The 16,443-nt window shown below is 38.6% G+C and overlaps 1 protein-coding gene across 2 annotated transcripts in view; it reads left to right on the top strand.

The window, feature by feature from the left end:
- Positions 1–3,807: 3,807 nt before the first annotated feature.
- Positions 3,808–16,443, top strand: part of LOC121195502 (astrotactin-2-like) — a 234,233-nt gene continuing 221,597 nt past the window's right edge. For both annotated transcript variants that reach the window (XM_041059005.1, XM_041059003.1), the window contains exon 1: positions 3,808–4,281. In XM_041059005.1, the coding sequence (XP_040914939.1) occupies positions 3,870–4,281 (412 nt within the window). In that variant the 5' untranslated portion in view covers positions 3,808–3,869. The remainder of the gene's footprint in view (positions 4,282–16,443) is intronic.

The raw sequence follows: 16,443 nt of genomic DNA, 5'->3' as shown, positions 1-16,443 counted from the left end.
GTGACTTTAGACTGGCCAGTAATGTTTGGAGCTATGATGGTGTATTTAATTTAAAGGGTGCAGCAGGAAGAGTCTGTGTGATTGGAAAAATGTCATATCTCCAAACAGGGTGCTATATAAATCGGTCCCTGTACTTCATCTCTGTCATGATTTTTTTAAAATACGACAAATTTATGTAACTTCATCACGTCTTTTATATAAGGAGGCAATGAAGTTACTAAGGCTTGAAAATGGAAATCAATTGATCATTGAGTTTTGGTGCATTCTCTGACAGAAACCCTATGATGGAGATTCTGCAGGGTGGGTAGAGAAAACCACATGGATACTAGAGTGGACTATGAGTCTGTAGTAGTCACAAAGAAAAAAAAAAAAAAATAGCAGTGTGTGCTGCAAAAAATGCCCTTGGCTAGGTAATATTCTAAGGGCTGGAGAAAAAAAAAACATGAAACATAAAAATACAGCTTTTAATTTGCCCTGAATTTGATGTGTGTGTTTTTTAAATTGAGGCTGATTTAAACAGAAAAACAGACAGAGTGGTTTTGAATGTTTCAGCACCATGGAGAGAGCCTGAGTTTGCAAGCTAATACACATGGGGTTCATCTCATTTGTCTTCATTGTGTCTTTGTTTATCCTACTTTCCTGCTTTCGTCTTCTTCTCGTGACTTAGATCCTCTCACTTAAAATGGGCAGAAGAGATGCAAGGAAAAGATGGGGAGGCAGCGGAACAGAGGAAGCACAGCCTTGCCTCTGAGCATCATCAGAAACAAAGTGCCTTATGACAGTTGCATAGCTGGATCAGCTGTCATCATGCAATAGTCTCTTTTGTTGATTTAGAGTTTTTTATTTGTAGCATGTGGATTATGGGATGAACTTTGCAAATAATAAATAATAAAGATGCAATGTTTATTATTTTTAGAATTGTGCTGACATACTAATGAGAATATGAAAAAGCCAATGCATATTGTCCCTTGAACTGGTTGACAAACAGCTCTCCAACAAAATGGCAGTGGATATAGCGGTCAAGGTAAGAAACCTGGACTGATTTCAGAAGCATCTTGGTTTTGAATGTTTTAACACCATACAGAGAGACAAACAAAAAAAGTCTGTTTCAATCCCCACACCTGCTCTACAGTATTTGAAAGTACTGACTTGTGTGACATATTTTTTTGTGATTGCAGTTGTGGGCTGACTTTAAAGATGCACTGGGACTCACTTAATGAGGGCTCCCCATCGCTCAAGTTGTTTGAGCTCAAAGGCTTTTTTATTTGATCATGTTTTACTTTCACAGAAATACAAATGGATAGGAGCAGCAATACAACAAAACAATAAACCTACATTAATAAAAGTGAAACACACATTTAGGGTGACTGTAGGAATAATACTATAAAGTAATTGATAACCCCATTCACAAATTGAACAAGACGAGATTGTTGACCTCAACTTATTTGTACTTGCTACAGCTGGAAAAACAACTCATTGTAGAAGACTATGGTGAATTATTGGATGCACTTTAAGTCCAACAACTGTTTTAGCAACTATATTTCTGAACAGAAGGCTTGAAGAAGAAGAAGGCTCAGCTGTAGGAGAATGTTGTTTCAGTCATCTGTTCAGAAGCTACACTGACTAAGGTAAATGACAGCACGGTGTCCACAGCATGCCTGAAAAGGACATGGTTTACTTTTATCCAGGAGAAGCAGACTTGCCTAGTCTTTTTCAGAAGTGACACACATGTGCCTTTTTACCAGGGGGCATGTGAATGTGCACCTATATGCACTCAAGACTGCGTAAGCACAAGTACTGGGACAAACCCTGTGACTGAATGTTTCAGCACCATGGAAAAAACACACACAGAGAATGTGTGTGTTTGAATATTTCAACACCATCCAGAGAGACAGAGAAAGAGAGGCTGGCACTGTGTCCCTGTTCCACAGTCATTCTAAGCATGTGCTGGAGCATGCAGCATATTTATACCGCAAAAGTAAATAATAACTAATAATAAGTATTCACAAAGATATGTACAGAAGTTGCATGATTTCTTCTTATTTGTGTGTGTGTGTGTGTGTGTGTGTGTGTGTGCTGATAGACACTCCTGTTCCATAATTCTACACACAAAGCCAATGATAGAGCTGCTCCCAGCTGTGAAAAAAAATTCAGAGTGGTTCATGGTAGTGAGACAGCTTCTGAGTATTAAATATTTGGTGGAACATTACCTCTTTTCCAGAGTCAGCTGTATGATTAATGTCTTTTGGTGCACGACTGGTATCCTTTCCTGTTAATACAATAAAAAATTATTTCTGCGGTTATAAGTCTAAAAACTGTATACTATAAAGATCTGTGGACAGGAACTCTGTGAGACGCAGTACCTCTCCACTGATTTTTTCAGTGTAGTACTTGTAGGCTATGTGGAATTGGGACACAGTATAAGTTTCAGCGCCGTCGACAGAGCACAAAGAAGCAGATTGTCTCTCACTTTTTTTTCTGAAGGAAATGAATGAATACATTGCATTAACACACCAGCTTGACTCTGAGTTTTTCGACCAAGGTATCTGTAGGGCAGATTCTTGACTCATCCATTAGACTGTCAAATACTTTTGACTTTTAAAGCAGTAAGTGAAAAATTGTGCAGACGGCCTGTAATTATCTCTACATATTTATTGGTCTTTTTGAAACTTTATATGTGTAACTTATTAAGATTATTCAATACATTTTTTGTAACTATTTTATTCCATTGCAGAACACCTTGAGATTTTGCTGTGAAAATTTCCTCATTTCTGGTGTAGTCACCTCAGGTGATATATTTCAGGGTGCGGTTATTTGAACTGCGATCCTTCAGGTGAAACTGCACTTTCTGTTGAAGTAGTAGAGTAAGTTAACTTTTAAACTTTTTGCCAAAGCTGGAAATGATCTGATCTGTTTTAACAGTGAGTGAACTGACAGGAGGTGTATGGAAGAGTGAAACGCCTTTACTAAGTATGAGCTGCTGAGTCTTTTAGTTCATTGTAAATTGGGGACCTGAGCTTTTTTATATATATATAAAATAAAGGGGGCAATCATCAGCAGTGCTTATGCACCCTTATTATTATTATTATTACTTTTTGACTGACTTTGTTACTGATGAATTATAGATAGGGCCTTAGGCTGTCTGCTGAACTTATTGTCTGCTCATGGGTCTAAACAAACAAAAAAGAGAGAGAGAGAGAAAGAGACAACTTTCTGATACATTTATTTTATATTTGTCAGTTGCTGTTTCCAAGGTCTTAAATGGAATTAAAACTGTAAGGTTGGAGCCAACATGGACAAGAAGTCCTGAAAGTGCTCAGAAAAAAAGGGAATAAAATGAAAATATACGTGCAATTTTGAGGTATTTTACTTGAGTAATTCCTTTTTACGCTTCTTTTTACTTCAGCTCCACTACATTTTGGTAGCGGTATGTGAAGCAGTTAAAACTAACCCCACCAACTAGCTGCAACGTTCGAGCGAAACATACATTGATGTCTCAACAATTTTATTCTCTAAACATAATTACATACTCTCACTTTTTTTTTTAGAATAAACCATTAATAGCAAACATTTTGGATGGAGTTCTGAAAAAAAAAAAAAGAAAGACACTTAAGGGCAACATAATGACTGACATGCTGACTCCACCTCAAATCCGTCTTCAAAAGGACACGTGCTTGTCCATGTTTAAGTGATTTGTTGTCCCACAGTGTGAACACGGATGTGTGTGAGCAGACGAAAGATGTCATTCTCACTACACCTGTGCTGCCGCCTCCTGGACGGACGCGACTCCTTTGCAGCGACTGTACTATAAGTGAACGGACAGCTTATGAGCCCCACTCAAAGCGAGAGAACCACACACAAGGAGCGGGATGGCGAGGATATTTCTGCTGCACCTCCGCGTCCTTCTCATGGGGCTCTTTTTAACAGGGACCTTGACAGTCCAGGGAAACAGAGGGGCGACATCGCCTGACGAAGAGAGGGACAAAGAGAGCGACGCGGAGACGCCATGTGAGGTGAAAAGCGTTACCGTCTCTACCCTGCCCGTACTCCGGGAGAACGAGTTCAGCTTCACCGGCGGAGCCTCCGGGAACGTGGTCGGAGGAGGGGGTGCTGCTGGAGCAGGTGGCGTTGGTGGAGGAGGAACTGGAGGAGGAGCAGGAGCAGGAGGAGCAGGAGGAGGGGGGGAATCCCGACTCCTGTTATTCGTTAGAACAGACCTACCTGGGCGAATTTCCGTAATGGATGATCTTGACAACACAGCTCTCCCCTACTTCACACTCGGTAAGAACTGCTGTGGTACTGTTTCCCCTCCATGACGATAACCAGCCAACCTAGCTGCACATTTGTGCGCATAGGGACCATGCACACTGGTAGTTTGTGTTCACCCTGAGCCACATTCCCAAATCATAAGTTCATACACGTACTCTTGTGTTTAATCACCTGTGCTGTTTCCTCATTCCTTGTTTGGATTCCTCTATAACTATAATGTTGTCTAGCCAGCATTCAGCCAATAATCCAAGTGTAGATGGGATTTCATTTACCCGATCTCTAACTTAAAGTACCGCTGCTTATGTGTGGAAAACAAACTAAGTACCAGTCATGTTAAAGTGACATTTCTTTCACCCTCTCCTTACTTCCTGTCTCTGTCTGGCTTTCCTATTTTGTGGTTTAATAAGATTATGACTTTAAATTTCATGCCTACCGTAAGTATGGTGCTCCAATCAAGGAATGCAATTTAGCCCCGCAAATACACATGAAATTGGTATTTTATTCTCACTTGAGCACATATTTCATACCACATATGCACTGCTGGTGGTATAAGTTTCACAGAATAAAACACTGGGCTAGAGTTTGAATCATTGTCAACATTTGACTGTGGCAAGTTTTTAGGGAAGCTACACATCCCTCTTTTTTTATATTTAATCACACACACACACATACAACTGAGTTAATCATAACAACACAAGACTAAGCTCTTGGGAATAGCATCACTGATTGGATAATCATAGAGGACATAACAGAGGGAAAGTACCTCTGCCTTACATCAATCTAAAGTATATTTGTAAGAGGAGGAGACTATGCATGAAGGGAAGTTGCTTACCTCGCTTTCTCCATATTTTTCACTTATGTCACAGAGCCATGTGAAAGATGGATGGTCTGATACTTGCCCCTTTGGTGTGTGAGCCAAGCAATTGTTTTCTGACTCTGTAGAAGTGCAGTGTGTGTGTGTGTGTGTGTGGCACACAGCTTTGTTTGGACTATGGTTGCAAAATGTTGTATGTTTTCCAGTTCCCATTCAGTTTAGGGTGGCTGTATGGGCTCAGTATGATAGAAAACCTTTACAAAGATGCAAGACTTGTTGGAGGTCAGTGATGTGGGTATGGAGAAATCTATGAGAATGTCTCATTACTTCAGATTTCCGAGTCTGGCTTGCTATCTTCTTTTTTTCTCATTCCCTGGTTTCAATTTCATTCACTGTAAGGAGAGTTCTGACTAAACTGGCTGCGTGAAGCAAAGGCGGGCAGGCAGGCTGAGGGCTGGAGCATTAAGCTAGTAAATCACTTTCTATTCTCATTAAGGACAGCCGTTGACTGGTGAGAAAGGCCTCTCTGTCCTCCCAGTCAGCCAGCTAGCAAATTTGCTGCTTCACCCTTCCAGTGCATGACTGCATGCTGTGGAGGAAGGATGAGAAAAAGGGCTTCAATAGCTCCATGTGTGCAATACACATTAAAGGCATGTGTTCTTTGCAGAGGTTTAGAAAGCTAAATGTTGAGAATGATTTAAAACATTACGAAGCAACATTAGGCGAAGGTGACATAGACATTTTCCCTGTGTTGGCTTTAACAAGGCTTTTAAAACATTTAAGCTGAATTTAGAGACAAGTTTGACATTGAAGACAGCATGTTGAAAAATGTGCTTTACTACAAATGGCGTATTAAGTCAGTCCTTGAGGAAATGGCAATCACATTCATTCATTCCACTGACCACACTGTGAAACTAAATAACCAGTTTAGTATAGTACAATAGTGCAATAAATAATAATGTTCTCACATTTTTATTTGAAATTTATGACATTAAATAGAAATTCATATCATCAAGAAAAACACCAGTGACATATGTCATGGTATAGCATTGTGAGACACCTGCTGTGTGTGTGTCAAGACATGGCCACACACCACAAGCTAATGATGATGTGAAAACCCTAATATTGCCATAAATGTGTTAAGATCCTGACACTGGGCATCTTCCAAATCAGACCATTTGATGTAACCTGTGTTTTTGTTGTATTCAGTATTCAGCATCATAATGCATTAGGTCATCTTGACAGCTTCTTTTCTTGATGGAGGAATTAGTGGCAGAGTTCTGCTTGTGAAATGATATGTTGTACCCGACATCATGAAAACACACAGTGTTTTTAATTTAGTAGAACCCAATGAACAAACTGAATTACATACACAGTGAATTTTTATAACCAGAATTGCTTTTGTTGTATCAGTATTTTACCCTGTCATTTCTCTGTCCTATGAAAATTGTGAATTTTGATGCTCCGGGATGTTACAAAAGCTTAAGCCTCACCATACCAATACACAGACAGATACACACAAATATAGGCTTAGGCATGGACATTTCCAAGTTTTATTTCTTCTATTTTTCATTTTATAATCTAACAGCCATTAAATGTTCTGTGGAGTATATAGTGTGTAAACCATATTGGATTGGAGGCAAACACTCACCAAAACTCTGTTCTGTTCTTTTAATGTCTTTTGTTCTGAAACTTTCAGGAAGTTGTTCACATCAGTTACTGTTACCTGAACGAAAGAGCAGAAAATTGTCGCAAATAATCTGAACAGCTCATTGTAAAAGATCTTTAACTCATGAGGGACTGTTTTCAGTTTCATTTAACATCGTCTCACTCACTGTTACAACAGAGAATAAACATACTGGAAGCTGAATTGGCCTACAATACTCAGCATCACATTACACTTGAGACACCTACTTGCTTTTTCTTTGCTTTTTATTTTACTTGATGTGGGACATTTTGACCTTTTCATACTTAAAATAACTTGACTGCCGTTTTTATTTTAGAAACAGATTAGGAACACATTCATTTTTTCTTTCCATATGTGCTCATTAATTCGCTTCAACATGTACTACTGGTGCCTCATCAGTCAGCGTTTTACCGTGGTGTTACACTTGACTGATCTGTAAAGGCACAAACCAGGCATCAAATTCTTTTGCTGGGAAATATCAGCTGTATTTCTCTCCCTCTCATTACTAAATTCACTAACTGTTTCCGTTTTTTTGTTTTTGTTTTTTTACAGTAAGGAAAATAACACCACAGAGATTTGAAAATGCTCGGTCATACCTTATTAGTCAAATGCCATCTAAACCATAATGAGCATAGTCTTGTGTCTGTTTCTACGGTACTGTCAAATGTCCGATTGTTTTGTTGAACAGACGTCAGGGGTTAGCGAAGGGGGAAAAAGGACAGCAAATCCCCTTCCCACTGTGGCCTGCCTGCTCAGCTTTGATTTATTACCACAAGTGTCATGGAGAATGGATGAGCAGAAGGGGCAGTGCAGAGGGAATGCACAGAGCTCCTTCCCTCCCCCCTTTTCCTGTTTTGTTTTCTTATTCCTTTCCTTATGTGTTAAAAAAAAAAATAATAAAGCAAACTGTGAGAGATATCAATGTATTCAATAAACATACAGCCCGTATAACTGTCCTTGCCTTTGGTAAAATAATGTACACTGGATTCGCTGATATGTTTTATTGTTTATGTGTGTGCATGCTGGGAAAGGGTTTTGTGTTTAAGCCACAGTCACGGAATTAAGTGTTTAACTTTTCAGCTTCGGGGCTTTTACTTTAAAAATAGGGTGTTTTCCATGTGGTTTTAGTGTGCAAAATGTGTTGGTAGTGCAAGTTTGTAGCATCATACTTAGAAATTCTAAAGAGGGAATGCTATGCTGCTACGCTTTGTCACACAAGATAATTTTCTTTGCTCATTTTAAGTGATGTGGGACTAGGTCTAAATCGATACGTTTAGCAACATGGCTGACTCGGTAAACACCTCATTAGGAGTTCACCTTTTTGAAAACCTTCAGGCACTTAACGCAGGATCGCAAACATTCAAATGTCTCCCTGTCCTTTATTGTCTCTGTCATCCGTATTGCACTAAATCTTTATGCTGTTCATTTTCCGCAGCAAGTCTTTTTTTTTTTTTTTTTTTTGCGCATCTTATCGAGCTCTGGCATGTCAACCAGCCTTTTCCTCTCTCACCGTCTCCAGTCTCTGCCCCGCTGTATCTTTCTAAGCAGGAGTTACAGCAAACCCTGCTTGCTTAGAGATGGGAGATTAAAAGCAACAGTGGTAAAGTGGAGAAAAAAAAAAAGAATGGCTGTACTCGAGCACCGTGTTCCCTGTGGCACCGAACATGTACACACTGCACCACATCTCTGTCTTGTGTCAGGGGCTGAGCTTAGCACTGCAGGACGAGCAATGAAGAGGGGGCAAAGGTCAACGGGAAAGGTGGGAGTTATTACACAGTGTGGAGCTGAGATGGAGGTGTGAGTTTTCCTGTTACATGAGATTTCATAAGGACTTTTTAGAATTTATTTTAGAACACTGTAAACAAGCTCATCCAGCTGATATACCGAGGGTGTTAAGAGACCATAGAAAATAAGATCCATAGTGGAGTTAGTATAGGTCATCAAAAGGTATATTTATCATCATTTGATATTTATAATAGATCTAGTGGAGGCTCTCTTTTTAGGTTGAATGCTCCACTACATGTAGCCTTATTTGTAGTGTGAATTCTTTTCTTCACTTCACTCTGTACATGTAATTCCCCACCACGTTTTCAGCCTTGTTTGTTGGTTCTTTTCATACACAGCAAAATGACCAGTTCAGGATGGAGAAGAAGTACTGCGGTTGGCTTTGATCATTGCACAGTGTTCTGTAATGGCTGTAAGTGTAATGGCCTCTCACCTGCTTTTAGTCAGAAGTGTCATTAGGATTTCCATTCGCTCTATTTTTATCACCATTTTTTACATCTTGTAGCGGAGAACGTGGAAGTTGTGTCTGCTCCCACTGTGATTTATCTGCTGCTTCATTGGTTTAGATGTATGAAAATACAAACAAGCATTTCCCATACTTACATTTGTATTTAATAATGTACAGCCAAGGTTGACTGGCATGTTTCAAGTGTAATATAGTGAAGTGAAAGCTGAAAATAAGGTGAAACACACAATTTAACATGCAACAGTATTCTCTGTATATATATTTTTTAGTCTGAACAGATATTGTAAATGTCAGTCAATTATAAACTTTTTGAAAATTTGTTGCTTCTAAGGTTTGATGATAAATGAGAAGACACTGCTGATGATGGTTTGCACTTGCATGTGTGAAGGATTGATAACCCTGGGTGTTGAACACAGCCACGTTTGTGCATAAAAGTGCCAGCTCTGATGTTGTTGGACAGCTTTGCCAATGCGACACAAGATGTGTGACCAATGAAAGGAAAAAATCAACACAAAGTGTCTCAGTAATGACAGCTTCGGTGGTTCTCTGGTCTCTGGTACTCATTTAGAGTAATGAAAATATTCCCTCATACCCCACAGAGTGCTGTTTAACACGTCGGTCCAAAATCTCTTGTAGGTGTTTAATTGGTTTGAGATCTGGTGTCTGGGAAGGCGAGTGATTCACATCGGTTTCATACTTGTCAGTGACACCTATATGCAAGCATCTGTTTTTGTTTTGTTTCTCCACTCACTCACTCAAGACTTAAAACGCCACAGGTGAATAGGGTAAAAATGTTAACTAATAGATTTCACCATGAAACTTCCCCAGTTGGTTACTTTTACAGTTACAGTTATTTTTTCTATTACAAGTTTTCTGAAATTTTATGTTTCAATATGCACACGAGGCATTATGTAATGAAATGTACGCTAATTTGCATACATTTCCAGAACAGAAATATGAACCAGGCTTAAAATTATTGGGAAAAAAAAAATCCAATTTGTGTTTGTTCTTTAAATTAACAAACACTTTTACATCAATTTATGGATAATTTAGTTTTTTTTGTCTCGAGCCTGCATGGATGTTAATGCATCTGGCCCCTGCAGTCATAATAAGCATTCTCATAACTGCTTGCAGCATAATATCTGATTGTACTCTAAACACTCTAAATGCTTTTCTGTTCTTTGTGTGTATACAGAGAGGAAAATATGTCTTTTTTTTTTTTTGCAAGAAACTGTTTTTGAGAAAAGAAACAACTTATTGAAAGGTTGTATCACCATTTGACAGGCAGAGAGTGAAAAATCATGCTCATTTAGCTTAATGTGACAGACTTAAGTGATGGCTTTGAAAGGTTAAATGAATTGTGGCCAGTGACCTGTGCTGGTTGCTCTTCTCGGTGGGAACTTTAGTGTGTACTGCTTTGTTTTACCACCAGTGTCTCTTCTCTTGTCTTGTAGCAGCAGTGGACAGCTTTGATCTCAAGATAATCATTTGATCATTACCATTGCTGAGAGGTGCAGTGTTGTTATCTTTGACGGAATGAACAAAGAAGTTTATGTAAATACCCCTAATGAATGCACAAGCTCAGTTTTACTTGCCTTTTTTTTCCCTCTGATTTATGCAAAGCAACAACATGCACAATTGTTCATACATTTTTTTTCCTGTTTAATTAATTGGCAAAAAAGATCAAAGATAACATTTGGCAAAAGAGTGTACTGCAAATTCAGTAGCTCTTGTATTTGTTTTTATTTTTTGTTTGTTTGTTTATGAGATATTGTATGTTTAAAATGAGTCAGCTAAGATGCAATCTTTTTGGTGGTTTACTGTAAATATAAATAAAGAACAGGGTAGATCTTGATAAAATCTTTATCCTTCCTTATACATAAACATGAGGTATGAGCTCTGTTTCTTACAGCAGGGTCCAGACGGCTAGTCAAGATACTTCTATTTTGCATGTTTCAAATGTTACACTACTTGTTTCGTTACAAATAATAATATCAGCTTAACAATTTGAGTGAAAAGTTGAATCTCAGAATATCTTAGTATCTGGAATGCCCCCCTTTTGCTTTAATGACGGCGTACTCTCGAGCTGACATGACCTCCACCTGATGACCCATGTTATCCCATCATGATTCAACCACGTTCAAAAGAGTTTCCTGTGGTGTCACAGAACGCTTTATTTTTTCAGACTTCAAGTGCCCCTATAAATGTTCAGTGATGTTGAGGTCAGGTGACTGTGGAGGGAGTCACTTTACCACCATGACAGTCAGGACTCCTTCTTCTTCTTTGGTCTTCAGATAGTTCTTGCTGAGCTTTGAGGTGCATTTTGGGTCATTATCCTACATCAGTATGAATCCATCTCCACAAAGATGCAAACCAGAGGGTATAGCATGTCTGTGAAGAATGGAGTGGTGCTTCCCTTTGGCCCGAGTGTAGTCAGTTCATTGCAGGTGTCCAATTCAGTGAAGGCAAAACATCCCCATACCTGAATATTCCCATCACCATGTTTCTCTGTTGGTTTGATACATTGCAGTCTCATTCTCTCTGCTGTTTGTCTGCTTACATACACCCTTCTGTTACTGCCATTAATCTCAAACTTGGGTTCATCAATAGATAGGACTTTTTTCCCCCAGTCATTCACTGTGAAATGCTGGTATTTCTAAGCCCATCCTAAGCGTCTGGCCTCCTTTCCCCTCATGCGAAGTGGTTTAGAAACTGCTTCTCATCCTCTGAGACCACTATAAGACAGCCCTCTTTTGACAGTACTTTTCCTGATTGGATTCTTTATTTAGCAAGTCCTGTATCTGCGATGAAGTTGCTTTTCTATATCTGAGGGAACTAAGCTCGATGTATTGATCTTCTGGATGGTGTGGTTACTTTTGGTCTGCCTCCTTGTGCTCTGGATACAACTAATCCAGTTTCTGCAAAGCATTTTAAAGTTCCACGCACTGACCCCTTTGAAACCTTTAGTCTAGCCATGACTTCACACTGACAAACCCCCTCTTATCTAATATTAATTTGACTGGAGGCCTAGCCTTATTTATAATAGGTGCACACTGTTTGCAATGGAAGGGGCACAATTTAAGAAAATCTGACTTTTTGTACTAAGGAGTTAGTTAAGCTGGTCAATACCCCAAATTTGCTAAAATTTGATTGCTGACTTAGAAATAGTGCATAATGTTAAATATTTAATCCTCGTGTTACCTGATGTAACTTCTTGTGTTTTGAAATGTTTATGAATCCTTAAACTTTGACTTTGAAAGCTTTCAAATGTTCAGGGACAAGGCCAAGGACTCTTACCAGTACTATCATGTCTGTTTTCATGTAAACTGAAACCAGTAGCTTGCATTTATTTAACCATTAGCATCAAAAATTAAAGGCAACATACACTTTTTCATTATCCTATCTGCCTGTAAGAGTTTGATTATGACATTCTGCCTCTTTGATGGAGCTATGTCACAGTCTTTACCATATAATGTAGCCCATCTACCTTGTTATCTTTGTTTCACCCCAGCATTGTTTTATGTGAGTGTACCTCTCTAAGTCCAAGAGAACTTATCTTAATATGTAAAGCGGGACTAGAATCAAAGAACAGCCTGGATGGTGTATCTAACAAGAGAGCATGCTGCAAGCTGATTCCCAAAAGATTCATAAACTTTGTACTTGTGTACTGTAGAGGGGCTTTCTACTCTGTGCACTGAATACATAATGTGACACTGATTTATAAAAGCAATTCCATTTAGTTGCTCTTTTTGCTCCTTGGGCTCCTCTGGTGTGTCCCCTACCACATAACAGAAGGCCCCATGTGACAAAAACTGTGTAATGTATTTGCTCTCTTAGTAAAATACTTTTTATAATGCGAGTCAGACATTTAGGGCTTAGGGAGTTCGGGTGAAATCCATCAACTTGCGCACAGTATCTTTGAAAGCAAGCATGATGTGTAGCTATGTTGACTATTTTACGTTTTAAGTTCAAATTTGCAAACATATCCTCGAGGTCGTGATCTGTGCACAATATAGCGACCGCATCAAACAGCTTTAGTATACTGCAAGAGGAACAAACATGACCTTTCAAACAAAACTCTTCTCTGATTGAATAAAAGACAGGAAATAGAAGGGCAGTTTTTTCTTAAAAGGTTAATTGGATAAAGACACAGCATTTGACTCAACTTTTAAAAAACGCATTCATCAAGTTTCTAAGCTGATTAATAAATGGGCACTCGTCTGTATGTCTATAACATCCAGTCATTTGGATTTTCCTTTATTGAACCTGCACAAAATGGAGGCTGTGATCTAAAAGAATGAATACACTCAATTTCTATCATTCTGTTATGTGATTTGATCGGTTTTGTGAAGTTCGCAGAGTTCAGCAATCTGAGTTGAATAATTTTTTTCTCCACTGCTTCTATCAGAATGTGATATTTTTCTCTCCTGGTATTTCACTATTTAAGTTGGGCAGATCAATACTGATGCACACCATCCTGATGTTTAATTTTTAGAATCGATCCTCATATAAAGATACTGGTACCAAGTGTTATCTGTAACAAGGAGTTGCTTTAATGAAAATGAATTTGTATTTGAGGCTAAAAATGAAAAAAAGGAGAAATAGGGCACTGGCAGATAGTTAAAAATAATAGTTATGTGGGAATTCTGAATTTTCTCCCTTGAATTCACATTCACACTGTCACTTTTAGAAATACACATGCACAGCTAGACAGGGACTGCAGATCATTCACTTGACATGTATTTGGTTAAATCAGATTTTCAGATGAAATAGTGCCAAAAACAACCCGTAAAAAAGATTAACAGCTGATTTCACTTTTTAGGTACACAGGTGGACCTGTAAATAAAAAGTGAAAACCACCACTTACTACTCTGCGAGATACATGTACCTTGTTCTGGTTGAAAATGCAGTTTTAGCCCAGTGTGGAGATTTTGATTAATGGAAGACATGAAGACCCCTGACTGTGTAAACTAAATGAAACATAAGCAGGAAAAAAAAAAAGGCCTGGACCATGATGTTTGCTTCCTGAGGTGTTGTGTGTGCTCATATTTGGATTTCTGCTTGGGAGCTGCAGTATTGCTCAGAAATGTTCATCCTCATGTGAGTGCTATCAGGGTGCTCAAGAGCGGGTGGAATTTCTTTTGCATGGACAAACCTCTTAGTTGTGTGCAAGTTCTGACTTATCTCACAAGAGTTGTAATGAAAATGCTGCATAACTGCCTGCTGATACCGAGCCAGTCGGTTGCAAGCTGCTCTGTGCCAACTCTCTGTGTGACACACAAGAAAAGCAGGTTTTGACGAATGATAGTGCTACTTATATCTTACAGTGTCCTCTATAAAGCTGCTGTAATTTTTCTAGACCATTTATGGATATGCTAACTTTTTAACGGTTTCTGTGCCATTATTGTGCATAATTAATTTAGTGAAAATTAAAAGATCAGTCAGTCATCTGTACAAGCAATTTATTTTCAAAGTCTCTTTTCTCTTTGGCATTTCCCTCTTGCCAATAACAGAAATGGCAACAAAGACCAGTCGAGTGTTTTTGGATTAAAAGGGATAATATGAAATAGAAAACAGTGCATTGCCAAAAATAGGCTGTAAAGAGTTTCACTCCATTTTATAGCCTCTATTTGTCCGTTCTTGTCCCCTTTTCTAGTTTAAGCATTGTTTTATGTTGAAATGTTTCTATTTTTTCCACTTATAAAGGATTCTTTTGGGTGGGTGATTTTGATGTCACAAAGTGTCGTTTTCACTAAAGGAAATGGAAGTGCTTCAAATTATATTTATTATTTGAGCAAGTGCATGGTTGGGTGCGTCAAATTGCAATCTGCAAAACACTACCGCACTACTCTGCTATAATTAAGATCGGTGAGGAATAAGATGGAAGCGAGAGTCGGCATCAAACTGTCAGTAAAATGCAGGGTTTACTCAGAACCTGGCTCTCTGGAATTCGCTCACACCCTCAACTCTGGCTTCAAACAGACTAAAATGTCCTCTTACTGGTTGACAGGTTAGATTTCCAGATCATAGGAAGGATGAAAGCCCAGTTTCTCTATGTTTGGGCTCTAGTTGCCCTCTCTCCCTCTTGTCCATATTTCTTTTGTTCGCACTTTATGTTGTTCACCAACCTCTGCTTTTATTCTGAACTTGTCATACACTGTTTTTTTTTCTCTTCTGCTAACAGAAGACTGTGTTCTCTGTTTCAGTTGTTTTAGGATTCAACATCATTTTTTGAAATCCAGTTCCAACAGAATTTGTTTTTTCTTATCTGTTTGTCTTTTTTCTTTGGCTGCAGCAGAGTATAGATTGTGTTTGTTGTACCAATTGTGTATATTAGTTCATTATCACCGTGGCAATGTAGTTAAATAGTCTCGACTAACCTAGTTAATGGAATTATTGAAATCACATAAGGGTCTTATTTTGCAAACATGACAAGCAGTGTGTGTGTTTCAAAGAGGAAAAGGAGAGTCATTGTTCATATAAGCTGGTCACAATGATGTTTAAGACCCATAAAATTTGATTCCCAACAGAATTTGCTCTGCACCTTGGAAACATGCCAGCTCTGCACAGCTCACTACCGTCATATCCCCATGGTTCCTACAAAAGATTTTAAACCTTTTATCTATGCTGGTGTGTTTGTACCTATTTGCATTCCCTCCGAGCTGTACAATCTCTGAGATTTCCTTTCAGATAAAGAATGTGCACCATTAATCTCCCCTCGACTGATGGGTTCCCTCCCACATTTTTTTTTTTTTTTATGCTCCATCATGCACATCTATCCAAGTTCCTGGTGGAGTTTTCTTTATCTGCACAGGGACACATGTTATAAGTCTTCTGTTTTCCAGTTGTCAGTCTGGATAAAATCGGCCCATTGATTTCAGACAAAATCAAAACATTTTCCCCACACTAAGTAATCAGTAAGATGTGACAAAACATTCTAAATGACCTCAGGTAGGGTAGATGTTATGCTCAACCATTGTTGGTTGGTTGGAGAATGGCGGCATTGTAAAAGTTTTACAAAGAAACTATTTTTTTGAGAACCACAAAGAAGATTATACACACAGTAATTAATAATTGTTTGCCTAGCAGGGGTGCCTGTAATAATGTCTCCTTGAAATTTGTTTTTTTCTTGTCAGTGTTTTCAATTCTAAATTGCTGTTGTCATCCTGCATCTGCGTGGCTCATGAAGACATTTCGTACAATGATTATACATATTGAATGATGACAGTCATGCTGTGGGCTGTAAGGTTTTTAAATTGATAAAGAGCAACATGTCTCCATATTGTTATCAAACTCCACACTTTCTATTTACCATTTTAGAATATGTCTGTCAGATTTAATCTTTTTTTTTCATACACCATCAGTGAAACTGAATGGAGGTGCTTTGAGCATAACTATACACTTCTGATAAGCCTTAGGGGA

This window comes from Toxotes jaculatrix, chromosome 16, assembly GCF_017976425.1.
Source record: "Toxotes jaculatrix isolate fToxJac2 chromosome 16, fToxJac2.pri, whole genome shotgun sequence".
In the NCBI taxonomy this organism is placed as follows: Eukaryota; Metazoa; Chordata; class Actinopteri; family Toxotidae; genus Toxotes; species Toxotes jaculatrix.
The sequence above is the reverse complement of the archived record's forward strand: the minus strand, read 5'-3'. Positions and strand labels throughout refer to the sequence as shown.